General features: G+C 46.1%; 1 protein-coding gene across 1 annotated transcript in view; it reads right to left on the bottom strand.

The window, feature by feature from the left end:
- LOC147659374 (exportin-1-like) overlaps positions 1-27,606 on the bottom strand; it is a 379,442-nt gene that overhangs the window by 6,158 nt on the left and 345,678 nt on the right. The window contains exon 12 of the mRNA XM_086951792.1: positions 19,780-19,918. Within this exon, the coding sequence (XP_086807918.1) occupies positions 19,780-19,918 (139 nt within the window). The remainder of the gene's footprint in view (positions 1-19,779; positions 19,919-27,606) is intronic.

The following is a 27,606-nucleotide window of genomic DNA, read 5'->3' as shown; positions in this document are numbered from 1 at the left end:
GCACCTTTTCCTGTGTGAAGTCACTTAGAGGGGGGTTGTTCAACGCCTCTCCTTCTCTGGCGCCGTCCGTTTCCTCTCCCGCGAAAGGGGACTGCCCCTGTTCTGGTAGTTCCAGTTTTGCTTCTGCTGGCCCTGGTGACCTTGGTTGTCACTCTGTTGACCGAGGTGGAACGCCTGGTGTGTTGTCCTTGCTGGTTTCCACCCCTTCCGTTCGGCCTCCGCGTAGGAGTGCCTCTTCTCATCCCCCTGAATTGCAGGGCCCCCATGGACCTTGCTGTATCGTTGTCTTTCTTCAGTTGGGTGAGTTTCTCATCAACTGGGGCTCCGAACAGTGTTTCTCCATTGAAAGGGGTGTTCAAGATGTGGTTTTGAACCTCCGTCTTGAAGCCTGAGATCCTGAGCCAGGCTTGCCTTCTCTCTGTGATTCCTATAGCCATCAGCCTGCTGGATGTTTCTGCCCCATCCAAGGCTGTCTTCAGGCACGAGTTTGCAATGCTTTTCCCCTCTTCCACAAGGTGAGCGGCGCTCTGCTAGTGTTCCTCTGGGAGGTGCTTCAGCAATTGGTTCATCTCGTCCCAATGCTGGTACTGGTGCCTGTTGAGTAGGGCTTTGGAGTTAGCCGTCCTCCAGTGCATTGCTGAGTTTCTCTCAATTTTTCTGCCTGTTAGGTCCATCCTCCTGATTTCCTTGTCAGGTGGTGGCCCAGATGTTGGAACGTTGGCCCTTCTTCTGGCCGTTGAGGCTATAATTGAGTCTGCTGAAACGGTCCCCTGGATGTAAGGGGGTCCTGGGAGGAGAACTTGTACTTTTTCTCCGTCCTTGGCGTGACTGACCTGCAGGTAGCTGGTTCTATGAACGTCTCTTTGCCCTGTGCCATGATACTCTTCAGCATGGGCAGAAAGTGGCTTTTTGTCTGTGCGGGGTGCAAGGTTTCCAGCAGGAAATCTGCCTTAGCCTTCTCCTCCTTCAATTTGACTCCATAAGCTGCTGCAGCCTTCTTGACGACCTCATAGTAGGCCCCATTGTTGTCTGGCGGCGAAGGCCTCGAGGGGTATGTCTCCACAGCCTCCTCCAGGTTTTCGGCCTTGATGTCCTGCCAATCATGGTCCTGAGCCGTCGAGGATCCAGAGTCGTAGCTCAAACGCGGGTCCCCATAGTCACCTTCTGTGTAATAGAGGTCCTCCTCTTCTCCCTGCTCTGAGGGCTCCGGAGTTTTCGGCGGCTCTTCGGCGTCCAACTCCTCGTGTACTTCTATCTCTTCGAGGACCCTCGTGGGCTTCGAAGGGATCCTGTAGCTTTTCATTTTGTCTTTGAAGTCCTTCTTCCTCTGGATGATTTTTTCCATCTCGGCCTTGAGCCTTCTTTTCTTTCTCTCCATCTGTGCGGCCTGCTCGGCGTCAAGCGTTTCGGCTGCCCTCTTAGACGGCCCAGTCTACGTCGGAGCGGTTCTCCGCTCCTTCTCCTTCGAAGTCGAGGATCCCTTTTCGGGAGCTTGCTTCGTCGACCTTTGCTTTTTGCTGGTCTTTGCCATCTGGGAGTCCTTCTCGAAGGATCCGCTGGGCTGTTTTTCGGGGACTGCAGCTTAGGTCGTCGAAGATTGACGCCGGTGCTCCCTTCGAGGTTCTAGACTCTGATTTTCGAGTGTCAGTCTCAGGTTCTCGAGGCCCTGTCCAGGGTTTCGGGGTTGTAGACTCTCCTACCTTGTCTGATGATTTCTTATCGGTCTCTGCGACCATGGAGACATCTGGACTTTTGGCGATGTTGTCCTAGTCGACGGTGGAGAGGCCCAGGTCATACAGCGACAGGGCCTTGCCCTTGCCCTGCATCGTGTGGTGAGCTATCCTCCGTTTTTCCCGAATCCTCAGCGTCTTCGGCGTGAAGTCTGAGCAGGCGTTGCAGTCCTTGCTCCCGTGGTCGATAGGCAGACAGAGGTTGCAGACCGGGTGCTGGTCTCTCTGCGCGTTCTTGTGGTGGCAATTACGGCAGAATTTAAATGTGATGTCAATTACTGCACTCAGGGGTAACCCTGTGTGCGCATTCTCCGGACGGCGAAAATCTCGAGGTTCCTCTCCTTAGTCGTCCCGGCTCTGATCTTAGAGTTTTTTCCTGAAGATATTCACGTATTTTTCTCCTCCAAAACTTCTGGAGCTTCACGAGACGATCCAGACCCAACGGCGGAAAAAAGAATCTGAAGATGGCGCCCAAGGGTGGGAGCTTTCGCCGGAAGCATGCAGACGTCACCGAAGTTACACCAAATGGGACGGCAACGACCATCTGGGCTACGAAAAAAAAAAAAAGTACTACGATTCCGGACCCAACCACCAGATAGCGGAATATGCACAACATAGTGAATGCAGAAAGATTCACGCTGCAAAATCCTAGTTCTCTTCCAGGGGTATCCTCATCAAAGTCATAAGCACATGAATATTCCCGCCCATGCGCAGGACCCTGGAAACATAAAACATATTTGGAAACAATCTATGTAGATATATATATATCAAAGCTCCAAGCTTCCCACCTGTTGGAGACGCACTCAGACATCCACTGCACCAACCTTCATGAGGTAAAAGCCGGATCGGCAAGCGGATCCAGTTTACAGCATGCCTGTTGATTCACGCCGGACGCGTTTCGTGTTTATTGCACTCTTCAGCAGCGCAACAGTCATTATGGCATTGAGCCCACACCTCCCACTTAAAAATGTGAGCCCTCCACTGGGCGACTCAAATGAGTCTGCGTTGGTTTCTGGGTCTTGTAGTGTGTGGTTCAGTTATGTGCCGCTGTCAGATGATTCAAGCCCACCAATGGGCCTCCACTCGCACATCCGGCTTATCAATCCTCCATGGATGCCTCCACATTGAGACTCCGTGATTCGGAGCTCCGTGGCCCCACATTTCCGGGTGGTGCATCTCCCGCGGCTAGGAGGCCGCGTATCAATCAAAGCTCCAAGGTTCCCACCTGTTAGAGCCGTACTCTGACATCCACTGCAGCAACCTTCAGGAGGTAAAAGCCGGATCGGCGAGCAGATCCAGTTTACAACATGCCCGACGCGTTTTGTGCTCATTGCCCTTTACAAGGCGTGACAGTCATTTTGGCAGAGGCCACACCTCCCACTTAAAAATAATGGACCTCCACTGGGCGACTTGAATGAGCCTGCGTTGGTTTGCGGGTCTTGTAGTGTGTGCTTCAGTTATGTGCCGCTGTCTGATGTTTCAAGTCCACCAATGGGCCTCCACTCGCACATCCGGCTTATCAATCCTCCATGGATGCCTCCACATTGAGACTCCGTGATTCGGAGCTCCGTGGCCCCACATTTCCGGGTGGTGCATCTCCCGCGGCTAGGAGGCCGCGTATCAATCAAAGCTCCAAGGTTCCCACCTGTTAGAGCCGTACTCTGACATCCACTGCAGCAACCTTCAGGAGGTAAAAGCCGGATCGGCGAGCAGATCCAGTTTACAACATGCCCGACGCGTTTTGTGCTCATTGCCCTCTACAAGGCGTGACAGTCATTTTGGCAGAGGCCACACCTCCCACTTAAAAATATGAGACCTCCACTTGGCGACTTGAATGAGCCTGCGTTGGTTTGCGGGTCTTTTAGTGTGTGCTTCAGTTATGTGCCGCTGTCTGAGATACACACACACACACACAATGAGCCTTCCATATACTAAAAACGCTGAGCAATGTTGTAAGAATTTCCCTTGCATATACATACTATTTCAATAAAGCAGGGAGAAAGAAAACATTTGAAAACTGCTTTAATGCACAGCAAAAATCATAATCCTGCAAATAGGAATTCAAAAACATTGCCAGCACATAGGCTGCATGGTAGAAATATCAGTGTAGAAAGCTGAAATGCTAATCCACAGAAACACACACAATGAACTGGCACCACGCTATTAAGGCAGCCATGACCATTCAGCTTCCCGTCATGCCTCAGGGGTGACAGGTCAGTTTTTCTTTCAGGGACCTGAAGGGCATGGCACAAACATGACATGCATCTTGAACACTTGCCCAAGGAGGCGGGTGGGTTGCTTATGACTTACATGAGGATACTCCTGGAAGAGAACTAGAATTACAGGTAACTTATCCTTCTCTTCCAGGGGATCCTCATTAATAGTCATAAGCACATGAATAGAATAGCAAGCCCATCCCCTCATCCTGCGGGCAAGTCAAAAGTGTACAGTAAAGATATATTGTTAAAAAAAACATCACAAAGACTCCAATTAAGCTAGCATTGGAACAGATTCCTCAAGGAGGCTTGGCCTACTTGGGTATCCGCTCTGGAGTCAGAATTCTTACAGTAATGCCTGGTAAACGTATGAACCGATTTCCAAGTTACATCCTTGCAAATCTCAGCCATCAGTACATTGTGTAAGAAAGCTATTGTAGCAGCCTTTCCCCTCGTAGAGTGAGCTTTAGGGGAGGCTAATAGAGGCTTGTTTGCTAGTTGGTAAGCCAATTTATTAACGCAGGACACTATCCACCTTGAAATGGATCATTTGGAGGCTGGAATGCCTGTTCTAAGAGACCTAGTTTACAAACAATTGATCAGCCTTTCTAATGGATTTTGTACCCTCTAATTAGAATATGAGAACCCTCTTGAGGTTTAATGAATGAAGAGACCTTTCTGCTGGTGTAGCATGATTTGGAAAAAAAGAGGGGAGAGAAATAGTCTGATTGACGTGGAAGTCAGACACTACTTTGGGTAGGAAAGACGGGGGAGTTCTCAAAACCACTCTATTGTGATAGAAAACCGTATACGATTCCTTAGAATCGAGTGCTTGGATTTCACTCACTCTGCATGCTGATGTTATACCCACCAGAAAAGCTACTTTCCATGTAAGGTGTTGTAATGTGGGCTTATGGATGGGTTCAAAAGGAGGACCCATCAATTTTGACAAAACAAGATTCAACTCCCAAGGAGGAGGAGGTCGGACAGGGGGATAAACCTTCAACTCCTGAAGGAAGTCCTTGACCACCTGAAGTTGAAAGAAAGGTTGGATAGGTGATTTTCTATAGGCTGTAACGGCCCCCAAATTAACTTTTATGGACGTGCACTTCAAACCAGTTTGGCCAAGCATAGCAGATATGGCAAGATTACCTCTTCTTGCCCACTAATTGGACTCCAACCATTACGCAAACACCACAAGTCAAATATTTTCCATTTAAAAGAGTAAGAAGTTCTTGTGGATGGTCTCTGACTCCCTCAAACTGTCCATGCAGTCCTGAGGGAGGTTCAAATGTCTGTAGTGCAGGACCTCAGGAGCCATGCTGCCAAGCTCAGCGAGGGAAGCTGGGGTGCAGAATCTTCCCTCCCATTTTGGTCAGAAGGTCCAGCCTGCATAGGAGTCTCCTGTGCGGACAGATCGAGAGCTGTAATAGGTCCGGATACCACCATTGGTGAGGCCATTACGGTGCTATGAGGATCATCTTCATCCTGGATCGGATGAGCTTGGTCACCCACCTTCGGGATGAGGTCACGGGGCGGAAAGGCGTATGCAAATGTCATGGACCAGTCTATCAAAAGTGCATTCCCTCTCGTTCCTGGTTGGTAAAATCTGGACGCGAAGGTGTGGCATTTTCTGTTTAGACTGTCTGCAAAGAGGTCGATGGACTCCATTGATGAAAACTGTCTGCCACCACCTCGTTATTGTTGAAACCCTAAGGAGATCGGTCTATGAGAACGTGGTTTAGGCTAGACCCGTTTTGAATGTGCAACAAACTGTTACCTAGACCACACTTGCTTTAAGCAAAAACAATTTCATCTAGGTTAGCGAAGGAATATGCTACTTACCAGTATGCGCAAACAGTATGCATCGGTTCTTGGCATGAAGGGCTGCTGACATTCATATCTGTGCATAGATCGCCGCCTAGTGTTGGGTCCGGATGATTGCACATTGTTGTCCTGGAAGAGTCTTCGAAATAACACGAGATAGGTGGCTCCTCCCCTGGACTACAGTGCGCATGGGCGTCCTCTCCATCCCCAGATTGTTTTTCGCCATTGTGGCAGAGATGGAGTGTAATACTGAAAGTGATGACCATGCCTGAAAATGCTTCTGAGAGCTGCAGCTGCGACAGGCACCGGGGAGGAGGGCGGGCGATATGAATGTCAGCAGCACTTCATGCCAAGAACAGATGCATACTGGTAAGTAGCATATTCCGTTCGAGGCATGAGGGCTGCTGAATTCATATCTATGCATAGTATGAATAGCAGTCTCCTCCTTACCGGCGGGTGCCCGTGCCAGCTGCAGCAGTCTGAAAGAGAGTTCTGAGAACAGCTTTTCCTACAGTAGCTTGCTGTTTGGAGTGTACATCTACGCAGTAGTGTTTGGTAAATGTATGTATGGTGTTCCATGTGGCTGCTTTACAAATGTCCTCAAGAGGAATATTACCCAGGAAAGCCATGGAAGCCCCTAACTTGCGTGTGGAATGCGCTCTAGGGGGGAACTGTTAAGGTGCGCTAAGCTTTTTGATAACAGATCTGGATACATTTAACAATCCACCTGGCTATACCTGACTTGGAGATAGGGTTGCCTTTATGTTGTGGAGAGAATGCAACGAACAGTTGTTTAGTCTTTCGAAAGTCTTTTGTCCTGTCGTTGTAATACAGGAGAGCTCTTTTAACATCTAAGGTGTGCAGTGCTCTGTCTGCCACTGAGTCTGGGTTAGGAAAGAAAACTGGCAGTTCTATATTTTGGTTAAGGTGGAACTGCGAAACTACCTTTGGCATTAATTTAGGGTTGGTGCGAAGCACCACTCTATTCGCATGAATTTGCAGGTAGGGTTCCTGAATTGTGAGAGCTTGCAGTTCACTGACCCTCCCCAGCGATGTAATAGCTATTAGGAAGGCCACCTTCCAAGTGAGGAACTGTATTTCACAGGAATGGAGTGGCTCAAAGGGCGGCCCCATGAGTCTGGTGAGAACGATGTTTAAGTTCCAGACTGGTGAAGGGGGGTGTCTGGGAGGGATTACTCTCTTAAGTCTTTCTAAAAAGGCTTTAATGGCTGGTACCCTGAAAACGGAAAGGTGTTGCCTGTTTTGAAGGTAAGCAGCTATTGCCGCCAGATGGATCCTGATGGAACTGTACGCAAGGTTGCATTGGTACAGATGCAACAAGTAACATATGATGTTTTGCGTAGACGCGTCCAACGGATTAATGTTATTGTTGGAGCAGTAAATAACAAACCGCTTCCATTTGGCTGCATAGCAGGCCCTGGTAGTCGGAAACCTTGCCTCCTTGATTATGTTCATGCACTCAGGAGGCAAGTTCAGGTACCCAAAGTCTATGACCTCAGGAGCCAAATCGCATGGTTCAACTGTTGGGGATCTGGGTGCTGAATGTCGCCATGGCTCTGAGTGAGGAGGCTGGGAGTAAGACGCAGCCGTTGGTGAGGCACCACTGAAAGTTCCAGGAACGTGGTGTACCAAGCCTGCCGCGCCCACGTTGGAGCAACTAAGATGAGCGTCATGGAGTGTTGTCGCAGTTTGCGCGCCACCAGAGGTATGGGGGGGGGGGGGGGGGGGGGGGCTTGCGGAAAAGCGTACGCAAATCTGTCTGACCAGTTCATCCATATCGCATTGCCCTGAGACTGCGGGTGTGGGAACCTGGCGGCGAAGTTTGGGCATTTTGCGTTCTCGCTTGTGGCGAAGAGGTCGATGTCCGGATGACCCCACTGTTGGAAGTACGGATGGAGAACCGACGGGTGGATCTCCCACTCGTGCATCTGATGACTGAGGTCCGCCATCTGGTTGTCGACACCCAGGAGATGCTCCGCCATGAGGAAGATGTTCCTTTGAATGGTCCACTTCCACATGCTCTGGGCTAGGTGAGACAGCTGCGGGGAGTGCGTGCCTCCCTGCTTTTGGATGTAATACATTGTTATTAAAATATTTCTAGAGCGCGCTATCACCGATTGGTTGCTTGGCGCTGTGATCAGCAGTAACATGAACATAGAGGAGGGATGCGTTTATTGAAATGCTTGTCTAAAGAGCCAGGTCTTCAAGGCTTTCCGGAAAGAGAGATCTTGACAATTCCGGATCTCCAGAGGGTGGCTCCACATGGCGGTCATGTTGTCCGTCCGGACTAACACGACCTTGTTGCACAGGTGCAGCTTGAATGCCTTCAGTGCCATGAAGATTGTCGTGAGTTCCAACACATTGATATGCATCCGTTGCTGTTGTGCTGTCCATAGTCCCTGCACTGTGTAGTGGAGGACATGCGCCCCCCAACCCAGGAGAGATGCGTCCGTCGTTAGCACCATCTGTGGGACAGGCTCTTGGAACGGTCGTCCCCTGCAAAGGTTTTGTGGGTTCCACCAATGCAGAGAGCTGTAAGCACGACCGGTCACCAACACTAGGTCTTTTAGATGGCCATGAGCCTGGTTCCACTGACGGGCTAGGCATTCCTGAAGGGGTCGCATGTGCAGCCTCGCGTGCGGGACAATGAATATGCAGGATGCCAGAATGCCGATCAGTTGCATGAAAAATTGCGCCGGGAGGGATCGCTGAGGTTGGAACCTCCGGATGAGAGTTTGCATGCGGTTGACCCTGGCTGGGTTCGGCTGCGCCGTGGTCAACTGGGTGTTTAGTGTCGCCCCCCAAGTACTGTTGCACATGGGCCGGCTGCAGGTGAGACTTTGCGTAGTTCAGAGAGAACCCCAGACTGTGAAGGAGGTGAATTGTACGTGACATGTCGCGGCCGCACTGCTCGGCAGATTTGGCCTGCACGAGCCAGTCGTCCAGGTAGGGGTACACGTGAACACCTTCTCTGCGAAGGTGTGCTGCCACAGTTGGCAAGCATTTGGTGAAAACTCTGGGAGCAGTAGTGACCCTGAACGGCAGAACCTTGAACTGGTAATGCTGACTGTTGATTGTGAACCTGAGATATTTCTTGTGACTTGGGTGGATGGGAATGTGGAAATACGCATCCTTGAGGTCTAGTGTGGCAAAGAAGTCGCCCTGACGGAGCAGCGGTAGGACTGGTTGTAAAGTTAGCATGTGAAAGTGCTCCGAAAGGATGTATTGGTTGAGGGGTCTGAGGTCCAGAATGGGCCGCAGGGACCCGTCCTTTTTTGGAAGCAAGAAGTACAGGGAGAAAAACCCCTGCACCCCTTTCCTCGGCAGGCACGAGTTCTATGGCTCCTTTTTGCAGCATGGAGAGTACTTCTTGCTGCAATAAGAGCGAGTGCTCTGAGGACATACGACGGTTTCTTGGGGGTATGTTGGGGGGGTGGAGGTTAGCTCTAGACAATAGCCGTAACGGATAAGTTGTCTCACCCACCTGTCTGTTGTGATGTTTTCCCAGAGTGGCAGGAACTGCTGGAGTCTCCCCCCGACAGGTGTTACATGGTCGGGGGGTAGTGACATGAAGTCACTGTTTGTTGGGAGTGGATGACCTGGCGCTGTTATTGCCGCGGCCTCTCCCCTTGGTGTTGTTCCCATGGTATCCACCTCTGGTGTTTTTAGTGTAGGCAGATTGCGTGTTGCCTTTGCCGTACTGTGAATGCTGTTGAGCCTGTCCTCTTGTTGTTCCCCTGTTACCGGAGCGACGAAAGGAACGGCCCCGAAACTGCTGTGACTGAAGAGCCCCCATGGATTTCGCCGTCTGTCTTTTTTCATTTTCTCAAGTGTTGTGTCCACTTCGGGTCCAAACAGGAAGTCCAGCTGATTGAGAAGAGTAGTTTGGATCTCGGATTTAAACCCTGAGACGCGCAGCCAGGCATGGCGCCGCAGCATCACGCTCGTATTGACTGCCCTTGCTGCAGTGTCAGCTGCATCCAGCGCGCATTTGATTGACGCATTGGAGACTAGTTTTCCCTCCTGTATAACCATTTCCGCTGCCTCTCTGTACATGTCAGGCATGTGCTGCATTAATTGTTCTAGGGTGTAGTAGTGCGCCCTGTCGTACCTAGCCAAGAGGGCCTGTGTATTGGCTATTCTCCAAATGTTAGCGGCTTGCGCCGCCACACGCTTCCCAGACGCTTCAAAGATTTTTGACTCTTTGTCCGGAGGGGGAGCGTCACCAGTTGATTGAGAGTTAGCCCTCTTGCGTGCATTAGCCACCACGAGGGAGTCCAAATGGAGCTGGCCTTTGATATAGGTTGGGTCCACTGGGGCAGGCCTATATTTTTTGTCGATCCGGGGATTTATAACCCTGGCTTTGGTTGGCTCCTTGAAAATGGCTGTGGCATGCTTGAGGACCCCCTTAAGCATGGGCAGAGTCTTGGTGGTGCGTTCAGACGTGGAGAAGGTATCAAACAAGAAATCCTCATCCACTGGCTCAGCATGCATCTCGACGTCATGGTTGAGGGCTGCCCGCTCAATTAAGGCATTGAATGCAACAGTGTCCTCAGTTGGTGATGGTTTCACAATGTAGGACTGAGAGTCTGGTGCGGTCTGGGGGTCATCAGGGTCATCCCCCTGATCTCCCGCTCCTGACCATTGATTTGAGACATCTTGATCAGTGTCAGTATTGTAAGAGAAGCCCATTTAGCTATAGTCCGCATTTAAGTCCTCCTCACTTTGTGTTGGAGATTGAACAGCATGGTGCGAGTAGTCCTGAATAGGTTCAACAAGAACCGGAGAGGTGGTGGAGACCATCTTCCCTTTGAGGGGAATCTTGTAACCTTCCAAGGGATGTTCAGGCGCGATCTTCCGCTTGTGGACGGTAAGCCTGCCCGACTCCGAATCAATAAACAGCTTTGCCTGGTTGTCGTAAGAAGGCTCATGATAGACGACCTGTGCATGGGAGGACACCTTCGCCATTTTGGAAACCTCGAGCTGTTTGACGGGCCGTGGGCAGAAGGCCAAACTTAAGTGGCGCATGCGTCGAACCGGAAGCGCTTGTTTCGGGTTTCTTCAACGCCTGTGTAGGCCACTCGCTCGACCGCGTCGAATCGAGCTCCCGGCGCGGTGCGCCTCCATCCTTGGGCGTCGACGACAAAGTCGGGGCGTCCTTGCCAGTGGCTTCGGCCCTCTTAGCCAGCCCAGTCTTGAGCCCCGAGAGAGGTGGCTGTAGACCTTTTCCCAACGGAAGTCCTTTGCCCTTCTCGCCAGGTTTGGTAGTCGATGCAGGCACCGACGTCGAGGCCTTCGAGGCGACCGTCTTGGTGGCCGAACCCTGCTTCGAAATCCCAGTCTTGGCGCCGACAGGCATCTTCGGCGTCGAAGGGTCGTCGACAGCCTTCGAGGAGGTCTACGTCGAACCGACCACCATCTTGAGCAGTTTCGGTTTAGATTTGTGCTCCGTCTGTTTCGATTTCGCTGAATCGACCGATGGCTCCTTCGAAAGGGTCTTAGCCTGGCTATGTCGCGGGGCTGTAGACCAAAAGGATGGATCTTGGCTACGGCCTTTCGGCGATGCCTCGACCGGAGCCGGAGAGGGCTGAATGTTAATGATAGGCCCTAGAACTGCGGGCGGACTCGGTTCTCCACCGGAGTAGTCATCAACGGCCGCAAGGGCTTGATCGTCGTCCCCTACCTCGACGACGTCTTGGTCGTGGGCGAACTCCTCATCTGGCTCGTCCATCTCGAAATTGTAGTCCTGCTCGGACGCCGGCTCCGACAGTTCTTCAGGAACGTCGTCTTCCGCCTCTTCCTCATCCTGGAAGAGTTCCTCGTCCCCGGCATCGAAGATGTCTGCAGGCGCTCGTGCCGACCGCTGGGCCGACTGCCGTGCTGCGCGTCGAAGTTTGATAGTCTTTTTTGAGCGGAACCGTGAGCAGGTGAAACATTTCGACTCGTCGTGGTCGGGGGACAAACTGGTATTGCACACTGGGTGCACATCCAAGTTCGAATAGTTTGAGTGACAAACGGGGCACCACTTAAACGGGGTCTTTTCCATCATCTATGTAGTCTGGGCCTGTGAAGTCGAGAGAATCTTCTTTCGACGCCGATCGAAGAACCGAAGGGCCAGGCACCGAACGATACAATACCGACCGTAAGGCCTTTTGGCCTTAGGAATAGAAAGAGTACAAGTAATTTAACTGGAGTTAAGATTAGACACCCGAACCCAATGGCGGAAAAAAACAATCTGGGCATGGAGAGAATGCCCATGCACACTGTAGTCCAGGGGAGGAGCCACCTATCTCGTGATACTTCGAAGACGCTTCCAGGACAACAATGTGCAATCATCCGGACCCAACACTAGGCGGCGATCTATGCACAGATATGAATTCAGCAGCCCTCATGCCTCGAACATATTTATTACATCCCAACCTGGCATCATTATTCAGTGCCATTTATTTTATGCTTTTTTCTTTAAAGATCTACGACACATAGATTAGCAGAAAAAGAACAAGCTGTACATCAGAATATTTACACTACTGTACATAGTTTCACACATAGAAACAAACAATGTCAAATTAATACATAATTTTTACACACAGAAACAAACAATGTAAAATTAATATGCTAACATCAAACCTACTACAAAGAATATAATAATTTATAATTTAAACTAAAAACACGAGATAAGTCATCTAGAATTAACACTATGTACCAGAATGAGGCTTGAAATGTGGCCAACTGCGGTTACCAAAACGAGGCTTGAATGGCAATAAGTCTGCGGGCGAAAGCGAGGCGTGGAACTGGGCGCCCGTGTTAAGCTTATCGAGGCAAGGATCGCATAATATAGAGTATGAGGCGTGGAGGGACAACGCCGGGTAAATTAACTAAGAGCACCTGGGAATAACTAAGGCGAGCCAATGACAGCAGATCTGAATACATTCAAATAGTACTGCAATTGCAACAAACGGTCTTTGCGGTTTGAGTCGTGAAAAGAGGAGCATGCAAGACTTAAGATCAAGGCTACAGGGAGTGGGAGACTTTTGAACTGGCTGTCATTAGGTAAGGAAAACTCTCCATACAAGATGCTTTAATGCGGTGTGGGCATAGGCTAGAACATAATAACACCTGTTCCGTTTCGCTGTATATTTATTTAAATCTACAGAGAGACGCGAGCGTTGTCATAAGAACAACCCACCCCGAGAAAGTCTTACCTCTGCAGAACTACGGTAAGACGTGTGCAACTGCTGTTTATAAATAAATCTAGTGCAAACACCATTTAATTAAAATCGAGGCATTGAGTGATTTCCCTTTTGTCTCTACTTTCAGAGATTGAAATCTGGCAAACAGTTGTATTTCGGGTAAATTAAAAGGAACAGACAGTCCGTATACACCAAACTCTAAGGAAGAACCGCCAGGGGACAGTGTTCATTACAAAAATAAGTAGGTACTAGGTAAAAAACGCTGTCAGATTAATAAGCGTGATAAGTGGCAGTATATATCCCCCATATACGAGGGTAGCATGTCTTCTCTTCTTCCATAGGCAATAAGGTGAGACTTATAGTCAAAGAAAGTGCGGTTCCCAGGAGAAGAAATTTTAAAATCAAGGTAAAGGAACTAGTTCGGGTTAACACAATATGTTAAAATGCCAATGAGATATATGAAATAGAACAATGAAGGCATCTTTTTGCGTTATAGAAGGAATGCATTAAGACCTAAAAGGTGACGCAAGAGAAATCCTGGAGATACGATCAAGGGTGATGTAACCAGGTAAAAGATACGAGTGTTCAAAAAACCCTTCTAAAAATCACATAGCCAGCTTATATTAGGCATGATAGTACACAGGAACTGGAAAACCACTGTTATGCAGGGTAATAAGGGCAGAGAGGTCATGGAGATTATATAGATTTATCCCCAAATAGAGACCATGTGTGTCTCACTACAAGGAGGAAGGTAGAAACAATCGGAGATAGAATAACATCAGGTTTAGTGGTGATAAGCTATGTATATACAGAAAGCAAAAGCCATAGAACAAAGTCCAATATGCAGTTTTGAGAACTTGCCAATATGACTCTGATGAGGTGTCCCATATCAAATTGTGGCAAAAGGATCAGGATGTTATAATATAGTATTATGTACAAAAACGAAGTGAGATGCAGTCACCTGTGGTAGAACAATGTATTGATTCTGATAGCAACAATGTGTAAGACGTCTACATAGAAGTAAGATGATACCTATGTAAGATATTCACAAAAATATGCTTATCTGCAGGAAATTTCTTGCAAGTGGCAACTAACCAGTGCCTAGAAGCAGGAGACAGAATATTTAGTCTTTGAAAAGATGGCAGAGTATCAATAAAAGCCATTGAAACGCATCGACGCCGCTGCTGCACAATCAAGAAACCAAATCTATCCTGTAGACAAGATATATAACGGGTCCAGGTTTAGTTTTTGAGAATACCAGGTTTCCAGATGTGCTAAATATAAAGACCAATAAGCAGTGTCTGATGGCTCTCCCCCAATGTGATATTTGTCTCTTTTCAACCAATCAATGTTGATGAAAATTATTTGAGATTCAATGTGTTTTTCATTTTTATGTGTATAAAATGATGTCAATGAAATTGTAAACTGTTTTTATGTAGGCGTGCAATGGATTGTTTTTAAGTAGTGTAATATACAGAAGTATATAAAAACATTTTTTAATAAATATCAAAACTATACTGTTACTGTGTGGGTGCATTATAGTGTGCAGGACTTATTTTATGTGTTTAGTTGACCTAGACAATTATGTTTGTGTAACTTCAGCTGTCCGCCAAGGGAAGAAACCCCCCTTTTCTTACTGTTTAAAGTACCCTATTCCCCTGGTGTGCTAAGGGGTCACTCTCAAATTATAAAACAAAAATGCAAGAGGCCATGGACCCCAGTAGAGACACCACTTGCCTTACTGATGGTTGATGTGCTTTAAGGATGATATTGCATTTGTATCTCATTGATAACAGTCTATACCCCGAAGGAAACACTTTTTCCTAGGCCGGAGTCCAGGGTGGCACCCAGAAAGTGGAGCGATTGAGTGGGATGATTAACTGATTTTTCCATGTTCACATGAAGGCCCAAGCGGTGAAGGAGATCCAGGCAGATGTGATCGTGGTTCAGCAAAATGTGAGGAGAGGATTCTTTAACAGCCAGTCGTCCAGGTATGGATACAGAAACAGGCCTTGGCGATGTAATGCTGCCGCCACCACTGCCATGAATTTCGTGACTACCTGTGGAGCACATTTGAGGCTGAAGGGCAAAACTCTGAACTGGTAATGCTTCGCGCCTATCATGAATCGCAGGAACTTGGGTTACCGTGGAGTAATTGGAATGTGAAAGTACACATCTTGGAGATGCATCGAAACACATCCAATCTCCTTTCCTCAGATGTGGAAATATTTCACGAAGCGCCAAAATACAAAACTTCTCCTTTTGGATTAACTTGTTTAGAGATCAGAGATCTAGGATAGGTCTGAACTTGCTTGCTTGGTCTTTTTTCGGAACAAAAATATCTTGAGTAGACTCATATTTCTCTCTGGGCACAAGGGACCTCTTCTATGGCTAGTTTCTTTAGAAGAGTCGACACTTCCTGACGCAGCACTTCCAGGTGTTGAGGATGTGATCTTACCGGAGGAATGTCTCTTGGAGGCACGCAGAAATGTAGCATGTACCCATTGCGCAGTATATTTAGCACCCACTGGTCTTTGGTGATGTTGCGATACTCTTGTATGCAATTTGAAATACTTCCTCCCACTGGAGTGTGCAACGGTGCTAGAGGAAGCAGATCATTGCTTGCCTTGAGTTTTAGCTGTGGAAGAGGACTGTTAATGTCCTCCTCTGTCTCTCAAGGAATGACTGCCTTGATATTGAGACTTGTTTTGCGACCTTTGAGGGGTTTGAACCCTCTGTTGGTAATTTTTGCGATTATAGGGCCTATAGCGTTGTTTGACCTTTTTCTTCTCCAGGCCCACAGCCTCTAGTGTATCCAACTCGGCCTTCATTCTTGTCATTTCCTCAGTGTGCAATCCAAAAAGGGAGTTCCCAGAAAATGGAAGGTTCAAAATACGCTGTTGAGCTTCCGGTTTCAAAACTATTCGGTGCAATCAGGAAGACCTCTGTGTACATATTCCATGTGCATAGATGTGTGCAGCCAAAGAAGCCCCATCCGCTGCTGTGCTGATTACTTGATTGCCAAAATTAGGTTCAACAGGAAGTCTCAGATTCTCCAGGAAGGGGCGTTTGTGGCCAGTTTCTTTAAAACGCTCCAGCGAATCCCATAACGACCGGTTGTAATGGGCCAGCAGGGCAGCAGCCTTTCTCCCCTAAGAATCCTGGGCTCTACTTTCTTTGTCTAGAGGAGCTGAGTGGGAGAAAGCCACAGTGTGAAATTGCCCCATTCCCGAAAGCGTCCCCTCAGCCTTGAAGATTCTACAAAAGTCACCGGGGCTTCCGACTCCCGCAGGCTTCCGGTGGGGAGCGGCTGCCATGATTGTTTGCGAAATGGCCACGACAGAGCCACAAGATGGTGGTGCTCTCATGCTGACGCCAGCTTCAGTCTGAAACATCCAGAAACACTGTAGACTACCAATTCGATCAGTTCCGGTAGCGCCCCAACATGACCCGGTAGAGAAGAACTTGCCCTGCCCTCTTTGACTGATGGTTCTTGTTGCCTGTCCCTTCTGTTGTCATTTAACAGATCTTTTTAGACTGCTGAAAGGGGTTGTGTTCCGAACGCTGGTTGGTGGAGACATTTTGACTATATTCTTGACCTACGTTGTCGCGTAATGCGTTATATGACACGCCGCGTTAGCGCACCCGGAAGTGCTCCGGTGCGCGAAGCGCAGCTTCCCGGAAGCGATCCGGGGCGCGGCGCGCAGCGCGTAACGTAAGCATAACAGGTCATGTGACTTGTTAATAAAACTTTTCATTGGTTCATTTTACTTTTGTTATTTTAATGATGAAAAGCTTGGTCATATGACCTAAAAATTACGCTTTTTATTGGTTTCGAACATTATTTTTTCTTAAACATATATGTTATAATGTTCGGTAAGGCCTTCGTTGACGGCAAGATATTAGTCGACGCCGAAGAACTAGTCAACGGTACCTTCAGAATTCCTGTCGACGGTGGAGCGTCGACGATCGATGGAACCATCTTCGTCGACGGGATGGGTCTAATTTGTACCTGAACCAACGACGACGGTGAGGAGGCTGAAGACATCACCATAGCTGATCTTGGTGAGGAGAAAGTCACTGAAGAAGTGGCCACATGAAGAGATGGCGACGATGAGGCTGCACTTGACTCTGCCATGGCCAGAGGTGTAAACTGAGGTGACATTATTTTGAGTAGCTGCTTTGGAAACTGTAGATTTTTTTCCCTGAGGGCGCAGATTTCACAGGTGGAGACACCTTGGAAGTAGTAGGCAAACCAGAATCCTGAGAGGATTGGGCCTTCAACACTTTCGCCCTAGGAGAAGCCACCTCAACCTCAGTTTTTCTCTTCCTAGAGGAGACAGAAGACCCAGAGGCAATACTCCCTACCTCTGAAACAGGGTTATCCTTGTCCTTTATCCTCTGAAGCCACAGGAGAAGGCGACCCTCTCTGTCCCTGAGGGTCTTTCGAGGGAAGGTTCTGCAGATCTTACATTCCTTCCGCTCATGATCCGGATACAGACAGTATATGCATTTTTTGTGAGGATCCTCCTTGAAGAGCCTTAGCTTTCAACAGCAATCACAAGCCCTAAAAAGGGATTTAGAAGTAGACATCCTTTGAAGGTTAAAAAACCAACCAAAGTAAGAAGAAACTGAGCAAAGCTCAGGGAGACTCCTTTCACACGACGTACGGTAGAAAATCTGAGAGCCTGAACCTCTGGGGAGAACATTCTGGTGGGTGCTGTCGCCTGATTGGCGGCAGTTTGGTCTATACAAAATGACTAGGATAGTCATGTGTGGGAGTTTTGCTCCTGTAGCTGAGGGCTACTTTACTTCCTGGTTGGTTATTACCAAGGTTTTTTGGGTATTACAGGCATATTATTGCTTTTTTATATACCGTGGGACTCCCACTCCAACGACAGGGAATGATTCAGGCATGTGAATCTATGAAAGACACCCCAAATACTGGAGAATTTCTAATCCTTACCTAGAGCTTGCGCAGGAGCAGAGACCGAGCTGTACTGGAACTGTGATGCACGTTCTCAAATCCCTCTCAAGAATGCCTCCGAGACCAAAGGACAACTTGATCCCCAAAACACTCGAGGGCGAAGGGGGAGTGGAGAAAATAAACAAAGAAGAGACTGGTCCTGAGCTTGTCCTCTTCTAAACAAGTCTATCCTCTTCTTAAGTCAGTACATCAATTTTCATGAAGAGTATCTATAACACAAGAAGGTATATGTTAACCTACTCTTCTCTTCCTAATTCCCTTCTTCCCTTGGAATTCCTACCTACCCTGAGCTTAGAAATCTTTGCCTCTCCTCTGCCTTATTCCTGAGTATTCCTCTGAGCAACTTCGTACTCCTTGAACCATGTAATTACCTAAAATGCACAACACCGTTAGTACTGTAATTAACCCTTTAACTATTGCTCTATTTTCTTGTCTCCTTCTCTGTACCTCTTATTTGTTCTGGAGGTTCCTTTTATTTACTTCTGTATTTACATCCATGCATATATTAGGCTCCCTATTTGGTACTGACTAATATTTCCTATATCTTTCTTTTTCTTTTAGAATAATAGCGATTGAATACAGGTAAGACATTTCTATTTCTCTATTGCTTTTTCTGAGGTCTAAACTGTGACTATTTCTTTTCTCTTCCTTCTCAGATTGAAGATAAACTATAACTTTAAACATTCGCAATTAATCGTTTCTTAACTACGAGGTTGTCTGCTATATAGTAATTACAAAATGACTCCGCTTCTGTATTCTGTTCTGTTGACAGGTGACGCTGGACGGCAATTCTTCACACGCCGACTTCACGTGAAAACTGCCGTCGAATTCTCTTCAGGTGAGTGAGAATCCTTAGTCACAGAAAATCTTTAAAAAAATAACTGCCGCTAATACTAGGATACTGTGAGACAAGGAAAACCTGACTAATTCCCGACGGAAATGATTAATTAAATGTAATTCCAACACGAGCCTTTCTCCTACGCAGCCATCTTCGGTAAAAGCCTCAGTGAAGTGCGCATTAGCTGGCGAGCGCAAGCTTCACATTAGTGCCAGAGGCTAGAGCACCTGTGGGTGAGAGACTAGGCCGCCTCTAGAACTAGAGTTGGCGGACATCTTGAGGTGTCTGGTTCGAGTACGTCTCGACCAACCGTTGCTCTTGGTACATGTCCTCACTGCTGCAACCCACGCTTTTGACGTCAAAGCACCTACACTGGCTCTTGTCACCTGTGGGGTCCTCACAACAGGCGTCAAACGGCTTGAAACTGGGAATTCCTACCATCACCAGAAGTCAAAGTTGACTCGAAAAAGATAGACAAAAAATGTCCAAAAGTTAGTCAAAAAATGACTAAGAGTACGCTCTTCCCGGACAGATGTCAGCGCGCGAGGGTGGTGTTGAAGTACTCCGGCGACGTCATCCTGGCGATCACGACGCCGACGCGGAGCCGCAGACGACGCCTACCGACGCGCAAGGGTACGGATGACGAAAACTTTCCAGATCCAGTCTGACGCCTGGGGGTTATTTTAAGGTAAGGAATCTAAATAATATGTTTCTTTCAGATAGAAGGAACATATGCTCACAACCCTCTTCACGAAAGGATGGTATGTCAACGCCATCCAACTAAAAAAAAAAGGGGGGGGGTTTAGGGGGAGAAATTACAATTCCGGACCCAACCACCAGATAGCGGAATGCACCGTATGTGAATCCAGTAAAGATTTACGCTGCAAACTGTGGGGTATTTTCATTATAAGACTACTGTAATTGGATGAAATACAGCTGAAATTATCATATAAAATGGAAATTAACTTACCAAGAGTTTCCCTCATGTTCTTATACAAGTTAATAGAATCTGTATCCTTCATGAACTCACGTACCACCTCTCCTTGATCGTTTTCTACAACAAGTACTTCTTCTGGTTTTGCCATTCGACTAACCATTAACAATCGGACCTGTGTACAACCAAGAAACGTTCATGAGCGTTTTTGTGTGTCAATGTAATCTACCAAAAATAAATTACAGGATATACAAGATAATAAAGTTACTATTTTTTCATCTTTGTGGGTTTTACCACAACGACCATATTGACTACTTAGGTCAGGATTAAGCCTAAAATGGCTCACTAAGTAGTCACCACATTACGATTTTTTTCCTTTCCTCCCCTTTTTACTGACCTGTATCTGCAGTCCATTTTGCCGTTTATTTACACGTCCTATTTTAATCACCCTTGTTCCCCGGGGAGACAAGACACATGAATATTGAAAAGCAGCAAAACTTCTTGAATCTAAGAGGTAAGTTTCTTTAACAACTCTGATATTTCTTAAATGCATAAGCTATTCAACAAAATATTTGCTAACTGAGAAAATTGTTTCTATCATATCTAACGCACTGATGCTTCCTTTTTGATCCAACTTCAAAGCAATATTTTGTCAATGTGTTAAGTCATGAACAAGTTACTGCCATATATCTGATACGATAGAGGCCTATGCTAGGAAAGCTGAGGATGACTGACTATCTTGCAAAATGCATCCTTGCCTTTCAATACACGGTATTACCGGCCATCCGCTAGAATCTCTGGATAGTGTCCACTATCTATCTTTCTGCTATAAGTTTTGATACTGCTAAGCCACTTCAGAGCCATGTGCACTACAAAGAACAATTTAGGTTCTCAGATGTGAAGTTCTTAGTAGTTAACACAAGTGGCCACCATACATCAAGTGTGTGTTGGCCTCAGTGTCTTCGGTTGTTACAGAAAAGCAGATAGCTGAAAGGATTAGTTAGCACTATTCTTCATTAATTGTGCTAGAACTAGAATAAGGTTTTCTGGGAACTGGAGTTCACTTTGTTAGGCAATATCTTTGTCTCTTCAAAGAATACTTGGTTATTGGTAAAACAATCAGGACTTGTTTTCCTGAAGTCCACCTATACCAGCAGAGTATTGAAACAGGTGTGTTTGTTAAAATATGAGATTTTAAATCCTCCAGGTGCATTAAGCACTCTATAACGGTGCCAGCAAATAGGTTAACTTGAAGTTTTCTTCAGTGCACCAAAGGACAAATATTGTCCATTTCACTGCATACATATGGTAGGCCTTTTAGCACATTAACTATCTTTATGCATCTCTCTGGTACGTCAAGGTGAAGGATTTATCCAGGCTTTTATGTTGGGATTGGCCGGTTTGAGGTGACATACCATCAGAACACCAATAGAGTAATAAATTGGGAATGCAGGCATTATTGCCTTCCTCTTCCTAATCACCAACAGATGAACACCATATCTCAGAAGCAAACACGGCCACTAAAATCAATACTGTGTCTGCCTTTATTTATGGATAACTAATGGGGAGGACAAAAGAATCACTGGAATTTGCGGATAAGCGTAATCCAATAGAACTGATCATTTCACTAACAAGCACATACCTTTGCGCATGGCTGTGTGGGAACATAGATGTAAAGTTAAGGCACTTTCTCTTACCAGAGTTATTAAAAAGTTCTATTTGTGACAGTGCCCAAATTTGATTGCTTTACCCCCCCCCCCCCTCTCCCCCGGACCCCCAAAGCTCTAATTTGGAATATTCAATATCTGCAGTGTTTCTCTCATCCTGTATTTTGCTCCCGTAATAATGTACTCCCCATCACTATTCTTCCGATTCACTCATATTTAGAGGCCTTTGACTGTGGTATCTAACATCAGAGGTATAGTTCACAGAGAATCATACCGTTACTCTTTAATTGCATGAGTTGTAAGAAACAAGTTACTTACCTATACCTACAGTTATCCAGTATTGGTATCTTTCATAGATTCACATGCCTGAATCATCACCCGTCATCGTAGTGAGAGTCCCATGGTACATAAATAAAGTAGTAAGTAGTACCTTTCCATAGGCTATTATGGTAGCAACCATATACTCTATTGCCTATTAGTCTCCTTTTACAAAAAGACCAAACAGAAAACTCAGCCAATCAGCAACCAGCACCGTCTGGAACCTTCTCAAGAGAGGCAGAGTCCCCTCAGATTTTCCAGCACAAGTGCAGTCAGTACTGTAACCTAGAGGTGCCTCTCAGGGGAGGAGGGTGGGTTGCATGTGAATCTATGAAAGATACCAATACTGGATAATTGTAGTTACAGGCAAGTAGCGTGTTTCTTATCCAGTATTGGGGTATCTTTCATAGATTGATATGCCTGAATCAGAACAGTAAGCAATTCTTTATCTGTTTGTGTATATATATATATATATATATATATATATATATATATATATATATATATACACATATACACACACACACACACAACATATTGATTCGTCTTGTCATTTCTACATTATATTTTGAAAGTATTGAATAAGGCTGTCATTAACTCGCCATTTTGCTGTGTACTCTTATATTTTTTCTTATTACATATGTTTTGGGTCAGAGCCTTTATTGTTGTGTTCTCTTCACACACAATTTATCACTACACCTCTTTTCAGGTTATTTTTTTGTGCAGACAGTATATTTCTTATTATTGTTTAATGCAATTATTCATGAATTCTGAAATAGGCACTATGTCGCAACATTTGGAATGTGTTTTTCAATCAATTACTGTGAATACTCTTGATTCTTTCTATTTTAAGGCACTATGTCGTTATTTCTTTGAAAGTGTTCTTGGGTTTTCTTATTATCCTATAATGAATTTGAAAGACCAGGTCTCAATTTGATTGCCATATCTATTGTTGAATTGCAAGCCTACTTTGTAAATATTAGTCTGTTTTTGTTATTTTTGCACTTGCCTATAAGTTCAGTCTGTCCACTATTTCTATCATGAATGCAGAGAGGGCGTGCACATTTTTTTCTATTGTCCCACTTTTATTGTTACTATAAATATTCCTAAGTTTCAGAGCGTGTTATGTGAACAAGCTCCCTAGTGGAGTGAAACGCGTCGTCTTTGTATTGAATAAATCGTCATCCTGCAACTCACTGGAGGATTGATTCTTCTTTGCTCTATTTTCGCTACATTAAGAGAGGCTCTTGGAGGTCCAGACCTGTTTAGTTCCGCCGCCCATTGACGGAACAGGAGTGTTTTTTCATATATATATACACATGTACACATATATACACACACATACATATAAAACATATGCAGGAATAGGTTTAAAATGTAGACATATGTATGTTCATCATAGAAAAGCACCATTATGGACGGTGCGTAGTGCTATAATCTTACATGCAATACTAACTCAAAGATCAAAGATTTGGACATGAAACCGTTCGTAGAATACTTTCAGCATTACCAATTAAAGTAGTAAAAAAACAATTATGCATAGATACATTTAAGAGACAGACTGCATTCAATACATTAAGCAATCAAACCTCTCCTGAAAGAGGCTTACATTAAGGTAATAGCCTCCTTAACAATGTCTGACCAACCGATGAGTCAGCTCGTTGTGATGACTAGGCAGTAATGCTGTGCAAACGTGTGCGTTGTCTGCCACGTAACAGCTCTGCAGATTTTTTCAAGCGGTACTCCGGCATACAGAAGTTGATGCTGAAACTGCTCTAGTGGAGTGCGCTCTCACAGTCCTCGATGACGGCTTGCCAGCCTTGTCATGACAACATTAAATTGTGCTCGCTATCCATCTGGCTATAGTAGCTTTAGACACTGCAGTGCCTTGACAGCTATGACCATAAGCTATGAATAGCGGATTTGATTTCCTTATGTCTTTAGTTCTGTACAAATAAAATTGAAGGCATTTTTTTAGGTCCAAAGTGTGTAGTGCTTTTTCCACAGGTGTGAATGGGTTAGGGAAGAATGTCCTCAGAATGACTGGCTCATTCAAATGGAATGGAGTAGGGACTTTAGGGATTAACTTGGGATTCGTCCTCAGAATGACCATTTGATTCGTGAAGCGCAAAAACAGATGGGATAGGATTAAGGCATGTAACTCAAACCCTTCTTGTCGAAGTAAGTGCTAGAAGAAGGGTGACTTTCCAGGTCAAATACTTCAATGCTGCCTTGTGAATAGGCTCGAATGGTTGTTTTAGCAACTGAGACAATACCACATTAAGCTGCTATTCAGAAGGTGGAGCTTTGATGGTCGGGAAAGCTCTAAATAGTCCCTTCATGAATTATTTTACGACTCTTGATGACCATAAAGGTGGAGTATGTGGCGATCATCTGTATCTTGATATATCAACCAGGTGAACGCTGACGAGTGTGCAAGACCAGATTTTGCTAGAGAAAGCAAATAAGGCAGGATGAGCAGAGATAAATGGATCTACCTCCTTACGTTTGCACCATACACAGAAGCGTTTCCACTTAAGCCTGCAAGTCTTATTGGTGCCTTCAGCTCTAGACTTGCCAAAAACGTCTTTGCAGTCTTGCACAAAGCTCAAATCTCTAAATTCAAAGAATAACAGCCACGCATGCTGTTGCAGAGAAGCTGGCTCCGGGTGACGCACTTGACCCTTGTTCCTTGTCAACCGCATTGGTGTCGTCACCAGACAGATGGGTTGCGATTTAGACAGAAGGAGGAGTTCCGTGTACCAGTGCTGTCTGGGCCACCTTGGGGCTATCAGCAGAATTGTATTTTCGTGAAGACCCAGAGTATCAAAGGAATGGGGAGGAGGGGAAGCGTATGCATAGATCCCCGACCAGCGCATCAAAAGATCATTCCCCCGAGAGTTTGTGAGAGGGAATCTGCTTGCGAAGAACCGGCATTTGGAGTCAAGCTGGGTCACGAATAGGTCCAGCGCTGGCTTAACCCAGATTGCAAATTTCTCATCGAGCTGTGCTTGTTCCAGCTCCCATTCATGACCGCTTTCGCTCGTTCTGTTCAAGGTATACACCAAGGTATTTCGGAGACCCGGTACATGTTTTGCTGTCAGAGAAATTTGGAAGCACGTCAGCCAGGTTCCACAACTGCTGTGAATCCTGTGACAGAGTTAGAGATTTTGTGCCTCCTTGTTTGTTGATATAAAACATGCTTGTCGTGTTGTCCGTCCGGCTCAACACCGACAATCCTTGTATTCAAGGAAGGAAAGGTCAAAGAGATAGGAAAATGGCTTTTAGTTCCAGTCTGTTTATGCGCATCTGCCGTTGAGTCAAGGACCACTTCCCTTGCTCCCGTAGGTCCTGTAAGTGTCCTCCCCATCCTTCTGTAGGAGCATCTGTTACCATAATCTGGGATGACTGGAAGAAAAGACCGGCCTTGGGACAGATGTGAAGTCTGAGTCCACCAGGACTCCTTCATCCGAGAAGTCATGTTGATTACGTTGAAGGTACCGGAGGTCAAAATCCATTGAACTTGCAATTCCTCTTTTAGAGGTCTGATGTGCAATTGAGTTAGCTGCACAAGATCTATTGCGAAAGAGAGCATTCCCAGTAGAGATTTGAACACTCAGAGAAACAGACTTTTTTCTGTACAGCTTGAGAGCTAACGCTTGTAAGCTTTGTTGCCTTTCCTCGGATGGAAAGCCCTGTTCTGGATGGTGGCCACCTTGGCCCCCAGAAATATTATCCGGTTTGGGAAAATTGAAGATTTCTGAAAATTGACTGAGACCAAGTCTGTGAAAAAGAGGCAATCGTTTGTTGCATTCTTCACTAGGCAGGAAGTTGGTGCCTTTAGCAGCCAGCCGTCGAGGTAAGGGAATACCTGATGACCTTTGCTCTCAAGCCTGCCGCCAGTGGAGCGAGGAATTTTGTGAACATCCGTAGGGCCGATGAGAGGCTAAATGGAAGGACTCTGAATTGATAGTGGGTGTGAGAAAGTGCCATCTTTCTTGCCTTGGTATGCCCCCACTTTTTTCTTTACTGCTGATGTGCTTTGACTGAGTGTGCCCTGGGTTCCTGCCAACCAGGAACCCAGGGCCTGTGTTCCTTCCCTAACAGACACCCTCAGACAGACACACACACACACACACATACATGTATACACTTACCAGTATGCATCTGTTCTTTGCATGTAGGGCTGCTGACATTCATATCTCAGCATAGCTCGCCACCTAGTGTTGGGTCCAGATGTTTGCACTTTGTCTTCTTTGTCTTGGAAGAGTCTTCGAAGTATCACGATAGGGGACTCCTCCCTCGGACTACAGTGCGCATTGGCATCTTCACCATCCTCAGATTGTTTTTCGCCATTGTGGCAAAGATGGAGTATAGAAAAGATGACCATGTAAATTTATGTTAAGGTAACCCTGCAGCTGTGACAGGCACCGGGGAGGAGGGTGGGCGATATGAATGTCAGCAGCCCTAAATGCCAAGGACAGATGCATACTGGTAAGTAGCATTTTACGTTCGAGGCATGTGGGCTGCTGAAATCATATCTTAGCATAGACTGTATAGCAGTTTCTCTAGCGGTGGTAGCCTGTACCAGCTGCAGTGGTTTGATAGTTTTAAGGACAGCCTGGCCTACAGCAGCTTGTTGCTTTGCTTGCACGTCAACACAGTAGTATTTAGTGAAAGTGTGTACAGTAGACCATGTAGCTGCCCTGCATATGTCTTCCAGGGTAATATTTCTTAGGAAAGCCATGGATGCTCCCATTTTGCGCGTTGTGTGCCCTTGGGTGAACTGTTAAAGTGTGATTTCGCTTTTTGATAGCATATTTGAATGCATTAAACGATCCATCTGGCTGTTCCTGTTTTGGAAATGGGATTTCCTTTATGTTGTGGTGAAAAGGCAACAAATAGTTACTTTGTCTTTCTGAATGATTTTGTTCCGACAACGTAATATAGCAGAGCCCTTTTAACGTCTAGTGCGTGTAGAGCTTTTTCAGCTACTGATTGCAAGTTTTGAAAGAAAACTGGCAATTCTATGGACTGATTGATGTGAAAAGTGGAGATAATTTTTGGCATAAATTTAGAGTTTGTACGGAGTACTAACTTATTGTGGTGTATTTGCATGAAGGGTTCCTGAATGGTTAGAGCCTGTAGCTCACTCACTCGCCTGAGGGAGGTAATGGCAATTAAAAATGCCACCTTCCATGTTAAGGTAGTTCACATGAATGGAGTGGTTCGAAAGGTGGGCCTATGAGTCTGGTTAGTACTACGTTTAAGTTCCAGACTGGCGAAGGTGGATGCTTTGTGTGAGAAGTTCTAGTGATCACCTTGTATCAGTCCAAACAACCCTTAGGGTGATTGGTTGCAAGTCAATCTTATAGACCAGCTATCCTAATGGTAGCATAGACAAAGCAGTCTTAGGCTAAACATTTGGCATGTGAAGCCGGCTGTTTTACCACATATAACCCCTTGAATACCAGATGAAAGGACACCACACAGGTTATGAAAATAAACAATATATTTATTACTAACAAACACCTCTGAACTCTTTATGAGATCAGAGGGCTAAGCACATAATACTCTTCAGAAAAATACAACAAGTCACACAAATTACAATGGTGCCCTAGGGGCACGGCAAACCATATACTAAGTAAATGGTATAAGTAGAACGATAGAAGAAATGAGGATGCCCAGAGGCTGTAGAATCGCTGGGGCTACACTAACCTAACCTTAGGTAAGGAGCAGGAGGCCCACAGGACACGTGTGCAGTGTTAGAACACACAAGCAGGTTCCAATGCAAAGTCAATGGGCACAAACAAATTACAAAATAGGTAAGTAAGGACAGTTCCGACTGAATGGGACTGAAACTACAGGATACCTGGAC

This window comes from Lissotriton vulgaris, unplaced genomic scaffold (assembly GCF_964263255.1).
Source record: "Lissotriton vulgaris unplaced genomic scaffold, aLisVul1.2 SCAFFOLD_2182, whole genome shotgun sequence".
In the NCBI taxonomy this organism is placed as follows: domain Eukaryota; kingdom Metazoa; phylum Chordata; class Amphibia; order Caudata; family Salamandridae; genus Lissotriton; species Lissotriton vulgaris.
This window is presented reverse-complemented; position numbering and strand designations above follow the sequence as displayed.